The sequence below is a fragment of the Penaeus vannamei genome, chromosome 18, assembly GCF_042767895.1.
Source record: "Penaeus vannamei isolate JL-2024 chromosome 18, ASM4276789v1, whole genome shotgun sequence".
NCBI classification, from domain to species: domain Eukaryota; kingdom Metazoa; phylum Arthropoda; class Malacostraca; order Decapoda; family Penaeidae; genus Penaeus; species Penaeus vannamei.
This window is the reverse complement of record NC_091566.1, coordinates 10,281,982-10,291,981: the sequence shown is the minus strand read 5'-3', so window position 1 is coordinate 10,291,981 and position 10,000 is coordinate 10,281,982. Positions and strand designations below refer to the sequence as shown.

At 35.0% G+C, this 10,000-nt stretch overlaps 1 protein-coding gene across 5 annotated transcripts in view; it reads right to left on the bottom strand.

Moving 5' to 3' along the window:
• Gug (arginine-glutamic acid dipeptide repeats grunge) overlaps window positions 1-10,000 on the bottom strand; it is a gene marked incomplete in the record, with an annotated part of 57,395 nt that overhangs the window by 23,379 nt on the left and 24,016 nt on the right. For 3 of the 5 annotated variants that reach the window (XM_070132865.1, XM_070132866.1, XM_070132867.1), the window contains 5 exon segments: window positions 729-908; window positions 7,063-7,505; window positions 7,963-8,087; window positions 8,367-8,520; window positions 8,668-10,000. The exon segment at window positions 8,668-10,000 is cut by the window's right edge and continues 1,009 nt beyond it. In XM_070132865.1, coding sequence (XP_069988966.1) covers window positions 729-908; window positions 7,063-7,505; window positions 7,963-8,087; window positions 8,367-8,520; window positions 8,668-10,000 — 2,235 coding nt within the window. 5 annotated transcript variants of the gene reach the window in all.

Here is a 10,000-nt window from a genome sequence, read left to right as displayed (position 1 = left end):
ACCATATATATCTAAGGGTAAAGATAAAAAAGAGTGATGTCTATCTGACATTGACACATTTGTTTTCCTTTTTTTAACGTCACAGTTCCAGTTTCTGTCTATATAAAAAGCTAGATCTAGGTTGACATTACATGTTATGAAAGTTCTAAGATCATGTCCAGACCTGCAGCCATTAGTAATTTTAAATATCATGACAAACAGTTGTCCTCCATCCAATACATAATGAATCTGTTCCAGTCCCTAAAAGGTCAACATAATATTGGTAGTTAGGGATGTGAGCTTATTCACTGCCTAATGTGGTGGAGATCAGTAATATACTGTACTATGTGCTAGCTTGGTTTAAACACTTGTGTCACATCACATTATGCGAGTTATTTCGCCTTATGTCAAACTCACAAGAGTATTGTGTTTAAAACCATGTCTGTATGCACTGTACAGGATTAGGTGCAGTAACAATGGTAGTTGCAGTGGCAGTAGTAGTAGTAGTGGCAGTAGTAGTAATGGCAGTAGTGGTAATGGTATACTAATGGTGGCAGTAATAGCAGTGGCAGGAGTGGTGGTGGCGGCACAGGTAACACAAAGAGCAGAGAGAACTTTGGGTGATATCAGAGCAGTGCCTGAAGAGGTATATGCCATGAAAAGGGGAGGGGAGGCAATGGAGGGCCAAGGAAAGGAGTAGGGGAAAGAGAGGGAAGGGGAGGGTGGTAATGGTGATCCAACATCCATACCTCCTGGGTGAAGGTGGAGGTGAGTGTGGGCATGGGAGTGAGTATGGGCATGAACCTCGCTGATCAACTGCATCCGGTGCATATGGTCGGCCAGGGCTAGCCTCTCGGCAGTGGACACAGACAGCGGGTTGTCCGAAGGAGTAGCGGCAGCAGGCAGGCCCAGAGTCGTGGCTGGTAACCCTGCACACAACATATAACGGTCACCCAGTACGATTGGAGAACACAAAGGCCACCTACATCAATATGGATAGGAGCTCTAGAGCTGCAAGTGTGATGTTGTAAAAACAACATAGGTGTGCTATCTATGCCTACAGAAACTAAGTCTTATATTCACAAAGGGATATCTTTGAAATACAAGGCAAACAATCACAAAAAATAATAATAATAATAAAAATAAAATTATTAACAATTCTGAGTAATTCACATAAGGAAATATCACACAAAAATTTAAAAAAAAATAAATCAATATAAAAAAATCAAAAATATAAAAACTAAAAAATATTAAATACAAAAAGAAATAAAAATATATCAATAAATAACAGATACTTAATAAGTAAATCAAACTAATAGTTACCCCAAAACAATATCAATAACACAAATACGAGCATGTAGAAAAGATATGAATGAGAATGAATATCTTCACAATACAAGAGATGTATCTGACCAGTTTCAAAAATGTCTTCATCAGAAATATCTGCATTAGAAACCAGTCAAACACACATCTTGTGTTGTTGAAGACATTCAGTCTGATTCATACCTCTTCTACATTTGTCAACATGAATACAGTTCAAAAATAATAACAATGACAAAAACAATATTAATACCAATAACTAGAACAAACACAAAAACAAAATAAAAAACAATAACATTAAGAACAACAACAGCAATAATAATAACAATAATAATAATAATGTGATAATGATAATGAAGGATAATGATAATGATAATGATAATATAAATAATAATAATAATAATAATAATAATAATAATAATAATAATAATAATAATAATAATAATAATAATAATAATAATAATAATAATAATAATAATAATAATAATAATAATAACAATAATAATAACAATAATAACAATAATAACAATAATAACAATAATAACAATAATAACAATAATAACAATAATAACAATAATAACAATAATAACAATAATAACAATAATAATAATAATAATAATAATAATAATAATAATAATAATAATAATAATAATAATAATAATAATAATAATAAAAATAATAAAAATAATAAAAATAATAATAATAATAATAACAATAATAACTAAAATAACAACAACAAAAATAATAACTATAACAACATTAAAAAAGAAACAGATACAAACGATGATAATGCTAATAGTAGGGATAATAATAATGATAATGATGATGATGATGATGATGATAACAAAAATAACAAAAATAGCAATAATTACAATAATTAAAATAACAATAATAATAATATTATTAATATCAATATCAATATCAATATCAATATCAATATCAATATCAATATCAATATCAATATCAATATCAATATCAATATCAATATCAATATCAATATCAATATCAATATCAATATCAATATCAATATCAATATCAATATCAATATCAATATCAATATCAATATCAATATCAATATCAATATCAATAATAATAATAATAATAATAATAATAATAATAATAATAATAATAATAATAATAATAATAATAATAATAATAATAATAATAATAATAATAATAATAATAATAATAATAATAATAACAATAATAACAATAATACTAATACAAACAATAATAGTGACAATAATAGTAATGGTAATAATGATGATGATGGTGATGATGATAACAAAAATAACAAAAATAGCAATAATTACAATAATTACAATAACAATAATAATAATATTATTAATATTAATATTAATATTAATAATAATAATAATAATAATAATAATAATAATAATAATAATAATAATAATAATAATAATAATAATGATAATAATAATGATAATAATAATGATAATAATAATGATGACAATAATGATGACAATAATGATGACAATAATGACAATAATGATGACAATAATAATGACAATAATAATAATAATAGTAATAATAATAATAATAATAATAATAATAATAATAATAATAATAATAATAATAATAATAATAATAATAATAATAATAATAATAATAATAATAATAATGATGATAATGATAATAATGATAATAATAACAAACACAATGATAGTGAAGATGAAGATAAAATGAAGATAAAGATAAATATAAAGATAATGCCAATGAAAATCATTATCATAATACCAATAATAATAAGAACAAAAACAATGAAAAATAATAATAATAAAAACAACTATAACACACATCACTTTAACAGTCAAAGGAGCAAAATACATAATCTAATCATGAAATTTTCTGAGAAGAAACGGAGATTTTGCTCTCAGTTCGTTCTACTAATCTTTTGTGCAATTGTGTGATTTCGTAAACCTCATAATAGAGATGCTTGTATAGGCTTTTATATCAAGTGCAAATATTGTTATAAACTGTATACAATATTTTCTTATAACAGGAATATTACCTGGAAATATGCTTTAACATGACCACAGTAAAAGGACCAAAAGATGTTCAGTGAGCTAAGTAAAACCAAATACACAAAATGAAAATGTCAAAAATAACTGCCAAAAATTTGTTGTTTTTCTCCTTCTTTTATCAAAACCAGAATCATCCTCAAAAATGAAAAAATAACAATATATATAAATCTAAGGGATGCATGAGCTTTACCATTAAAATAGTAACAAGAGCTGAGAAACTTCTCAGTTTTGTTACAACTTACTCTTTGGAATCAAATAATGCATCTAATCAACAACTGAAATTAATGTGATTCATATTAGTAACATCCACCCCTAGAGTGTGGTTGCCCCCTTGCAATAAATTTGGGTTCTGGAAAGTGTGGGAAACCTTAATGACATCACAGAAACATTGCATTTACGGGCCCATTTCTAGCTTTTTTATTTTAAGAAAACTTTTGTCTTTCTCCTGACTAGTCACTCCCTCTCAATCTGTCTTTTTGCCCCTCTCTCATTCATGGGCTCCCTCACTCTTCCTCTCGCTTTCTCTCTGACACTCTCTCTCTCTGACACTCTCTCTCTCTGACACTCTCTCTCTCTGACACTCTCTCTCACTGACACTCTCTCTCACTGACACTCTCTCTCACTGACACTCTCTCTCACTGACACTCTCTCTCACTGACACTCTCTCTCACTGACACTCTCTCTCACTGACACTCTCTCTCACTGACACTCTCTCTCACTGACACTCTCTCTCACTGACACTCTCTCTCACTGACACTCTCTCTCTCACTGACACTCTCTCTCTCACTGACACTCTCTCTCTCACTGACACTCTCTCTCTCACTGACACTCTCTCTCACTGACACTCTCTCTCACTGACACTCTCTCTCACTGACACTCTCTCTCACTGACACTCTCTCTCCCTGACACCCTCTCTCACTGACACTCTCTCTCACTGTCACTCTCTCTCACTGACACGCTCTCTCACTGACACTCTCTCTCGCTCTAAAGGCCCCTCCCTCCCTCCCTCCATCCCTCTAACACCTCCCCTCTCTCTCTCTTTCACTTTCTCTCTCCCTCTAATGCCACCCATCCCTCCCTCTCTATCTCCCTCTAACTCACTCACTCTCTCTCTAACTCGCTACTCTAACTCGCTACTCTAACTCGCTACTCTAACTCGCTACTCTAACTCGCTACTCTAACTCGCTACTCTAACTCGCTACTCTAACTCGCTACTCTAACTCGCTACTCTAACTCGCTACTCTAACTCGCTACTCTAACTCGCTACTCTAACTCGCTACTCTAACTCGCTACTCTAACTCGCTACTCTAACTCTCTACTCTAACTCTCTACTCTAACTCTCTACTCTAACTCTCTACTCTAACTCTCTACTCTAACTCTCACATTCTTTTTCCCTTTGTCTCTTTCTCTTTTCTTCCTCTCACTCATTTATCTATCCATTTACTCTCCTTGTTTCTTTTTGCCTGGCTGTATCATTCTCTGCTGGATCATCTGAATTCCACTCAAAATTTCACCATGGTTTCCCACATTCATGGGGAGGGGGGAGGGGATTCACATCTGTTTCAGTGACTGGTCGCATTTCATGAGGCAAATACTTTATAAACTAAACATATTAAATTCATTTGTTGGAAAGAACTATCAAAGGAAACTTAACTAAAAAAAATAATAATAATAAAATAATAGCAAAATGAAAATGGAGCTGGCAATCACCTTTAAGAACTTATTTAGGTAATCAACCCACTGGCACCAGATAAATACACTGTACTCTGCAGTTTTGAGTCAATAATCTTATTTACACTTAGCATCACAAGAGCTTAGTGACCTAGGAATCAGTTACAAGGCCTATTTGATCTGAATTATTAACTCAATGCTTGAACTTTCATAAGAAAAAAAAATTGCTCTACTATTACTATGATCAGTATTTTCATAATCATCATTATAACATTACTATCAATGATAATGGAAATATAATATGCGTAAGAACAATAAACAATAGCCAAGGTCAGGTATTGCCACAAATTTCTAGTGCCATCATCTATGTGTAATCAAAATCAGTAAAACAAAACCACAATGTACATTGCATATACAGATGTTTTCACTGTACATATAGACATATAGCTTCTTTTCATACTATTGGATCAAACAAGCACATACAATAATAAATACTTTTTGGTTATCAAGCTTCCACATATCTAATTACATATCAATATTTATTCATATTCTTTAGTTAGGTGACTATGAAGTTAAACTTATTTATCTATCAATTTCATTAACAACTGGCCAATCAAAAAAAAAAAGAAAAAAAAAAAAAGAAAAAAAAAATCCCAAAACTTAATGAATACTAAAATGATTTACATAAGGTAAATAATGCTCCATATACAACTTAATAAATGTTGATCTTATTTTAAATATACTGAGAAAAAAAATCATATAAATTATGTACCCTACAATCCCACCCACGAAGTAACCCAGCAATACTAAAAAAAAATCCAAGACAGACATTTTTGGCAGTGTGTTTATCTTTCCCTTTTCCATTCCATTCAATAACTGACTGAATTTCTTACTATCCAAGACCAAAATATACTTAATCATGCTATAACAAGCTTTTATACCCTTCTGATCACTTGAGTCTCCCCTTTCTTTTTAACAAAAATCATGGATCCATCTATCATTACCTCTACCTATCTACATCTGTTTATTCATCTGTCTGTCCATCTTGATAAACCTATCTATCCACCTTTATACCCACGCTTATGTATACAAATATTTTGTTTTACATTTCCAGTTCAAGTGCAGCAAGTGAAATCCCATACCCTTCTCCATTTAAGAAATATCAATGATAAATGCTCATTGATAAATGCTCATTTAAACTGTATACATAAAATTCATAAAAGTAAGATAAGTCAAACATTTTTGTTTGAGTGAAATGTATATAACAGATATATATGGATAGGTCCTGAATTATCTAACAACCCTCTTCATTACCCATCTTCACTATATTCATCAACTTTCTAGTATTTAGCACTTTATTAATTTTGATCAAAATTATCCACTGGTGAACATTTATTAACAAAATAAGAAGAGAGAATTTCTTTTAAAAAAGTTGAAGAGTGGCATACTCCTGATTCTCCATGCCACATTTCTAGGTTTGCTTGAATATCACAAATCAACAAAAATGGTGCAGTGTGTTTCCTTTTTGTGCTAAACAACTCTTTATAAATTAGTAACTTCAATTTCTTGTAGAAAAGTACAAAAAAAAAAAATCTAACATTTTCAAACTTTCAAACACTGCTGGTTCAGTTTAAAATCTAAAACCAAATCCCCTTACTCCTTTTAGGACATGCTTCACTGACCCATAAACTCATTACTGTCCCTCTAAGTCTCCCTCCTTACTCTAGACAGTGTGTTTAAATCCATTCTATAAAATGGACACACATGACCAAATATACAGTAGCTCCTCATACTACAAAGATACTTAGAAAATGAGATGAGATATACAAGTCCAGTACTACCTGACAGTTGACTTCCTCCTGCCCTCATGCTCCATCACAATGCACAAGTGTCACCTATGCAGTGCTGCCACAATACTATCCAGCATCCCAAATGACTTCCTTCCCCCTTCACAAAGATTATCACAAGTTAGCACAGAAATTGAATACATTAACAGATAGTAAAGCATGGCAGCACCCGTGACTAGAAGAGTGAGTCATGTACTTACCAAGACGTTCCAGCCTCTCCCTCTCAGAAACTGCAAGGAGAGCTGCAGATGATGCTGAAGGACTTGGAGCATACAATCCATGGCCATGAGCAAATCCTGAGGCCAGGGACACTGGGGGAGAGAAGCCTGGGAACCGACTGGCACTTATCCAGTGTGGGGACAAACTGTGAGGATGGCCTGCATCGAGTGGGTTCATCGGTCTCTTCATGATCTCTTGTTTGATGCGATCTGAGATCTCTCTCTCCCTCAGTTCTCTTAGTTCTCGCTCTCTTGCTTCAAGCTCCATTCTCTCCTGTGAGCCAGGGGGATACAATGCTGCCATGCTGCCAAAGTGCAGCAGATCCAGACCTGGCGGAGGAGCACTAGGCATTGCAGGGGGTAGTCCTATTGCAGGAGGTCGCACAGCACCAGGGGATAGCCCAGCATGCGGACGAGCATAATCGCTGCAAAAAAAAAAAGGACAAACAATTGAAGAAATTGTACACAACCATTTTATAAACTATATATATATATGTGTATGTATGTGTACGCATTTGATGCTCGAATGTGCATGCTGTATTTCATATACGAAAATGAAATGCATTTTCTGAAATATAAATTCAAGCCCTTGATGTACCAAAGATCAGAATTTGCTTTGGTGGACAAAAGGTGGGCAGAAAAGAGAAAGGATTTGCACAGTTCTTTTGGGGGCTAATATGAAAATAGGCATTTATTTACAAAAAAGCTAACTAATTCTCATGTTTCCCACAAGTCAGGTGATTTCTTAATGCCAAGAAAAGACAGACACTGGACATTAAGTCTTGCTATCTGATCATTGAAAAAACATATCTTAAAAATAAAATCACAAGAAAATGCTTACAGGCATAGTACTGCATAAGTATATAAAATCTGAAAACTAACCTTAGTCTGTTCAATGCAGGTGTATCGACAGGGTTTCTCGGCTGCATACTTCCATAGATGGAACTGCTCTCCCCCGAACTTGTGGGTTTTGGGGTTTCCCGTTTATCTGGAGTGCTGGCTTTCCTCTGAAAACAAAAATCCAAGTTTTAGAATCAATTATATTTTTCCTCCCATCTGGCAAGTTTTTCTTGTTCATCTTTCATATTTCTATTAGGAAAGCAAATTCATTATCTACTGTACTAACCATCAAATGAATTCAATAAAATAATTTCCTACATAAAGCACAGTAACCTTTGTCCTGTAATCTAGGCTTTCAACTTCACATTTATCTATTACCAGCTTTTGTTCAGATTTTTTGTTTTTTTTCTTTAATATTTTGTTTACAATAAACCAAAATATATCACCTGTAGTCTTTCCCTCTCCTCTTTCTCTTTTTCTGCTTGTTTTCTTAACCTTTCCTCACGTTTTCGTGCTAGCTGGCTGTTAGGAACAGGCTTGAAAGTGAGATCTGTGCGAGTACACGAGTTATAATCCCCTCGATTCCAATGCCGCAAGAAGCTGTAAATAAAAAGTATCCAGTAATGAAATACAATAATAAATGTAAAGATAAAACCTTTAATTTCATATCTAATTTTTTTTTTTTTTCAAATAAATTTTCTTTAATCTATTTACTACTACTTGAAAAGTACACCAAAGATCACTTACATGGCACTCTCAGACCGATGGAACTCTGAATCCTCAATCTTAGGCTCTGGCGAGGGTTCCCTGTGTTGAGGAGCTTCATCTTCATCATCTTGCTCATCTCCATCATGGATTGCACCACTTGAACCAATCGAGGGTGGTGGGCCACCAGTGTATACTGGATGGCTGGGTTGTACCGTTGCAGGAAGTGCCTGGGTAGTTGGTGGTTGGCTGGGGGAGGGACCAGGCACAGGAGCCAAATTGGTAGGCATGGTGGGGGGTTTGACCACAGGCCCTGTGTGTGCCGCAGGGGGAGTTGGTAGGGGTGGAGGCCCTCCTGATGTCACTGGAACCATACCTGGTGACATTCTGTGTGCCATGCTTTGAGACATGCCCTGAGACATACCTGGTACTAGTCCTGGGGACATTCCAGGCAAACCAACAGCAGGCACACTTGGTCTTATACCAGCAGGCACTATTGATGGCTGACTAGATGGCAGCTTGCTGGGAGAAGAAATGTGTGGAGGAAGACCTCCAGTGCGACTAGGGTATACTGGCGGTCCAAGGTGAGGTGGAGGGGGAGGAGGATGCACACCAAGGGTCGGTGAAGGTTTGGTGGTGGTTGAGGTGGTTGTTATTGTGGAAGACCCAGTGGTAAGGGGTATAGGATTAGGAGAAAGCCTACTTGGATTTGTTGCTGCAGTTGGGGCAGGCGGTCCAGTGCTACTTGGCCGCTGTAAAGGTGACTGAGATCGTTGAGTTAAGGGACGTGTAGGCTGTCCTCCATAGGGGAGCTGCATTGGGATAGGATAACCGAACGGAGCATAGGGGTAAGCATATCCTGGAATAGCTAGATTTGGAGGCAAAGATGCAAGAGCTGCAGCAGAAGGAATACCAGGTATTCCAACTGTCGTAGGTGGTTTTATATCTGGCCTTGGTTCAGATTTGACTTCTGCTATAATCTCTGGCCTGTCTCCTCTTTCAGATTTAATTTCTTGCTTTGGTTCAACTTTCCCTAATTCTAATTTTGGCCCACTTGGTAGAGCCGATATAGGTGGTGGTTCATATTTTGGTTTCTCTGGTCTTGGAACTTGTTCTGGCTCACGTTTTATGTGTTCAGATTTTATAACTGGACCCGGAGGATACTGTGGTATACCAGGACCAGATGGTATAGGAGACCTGGTCTGCACTGGCGGAATACTTGTAGGCGGAGTACAAGACACTCCCACTGAGTATATTGCTGGGGCAGGACTCACTCTTGCCACAGGTGTGGTGTTACTGGGTCCTTGGCTCAAAGGAAGGCCTGCAGGACCTGGCTGAGTATAACTATGTCTCATGGCTGGATGAATGCCAGGTG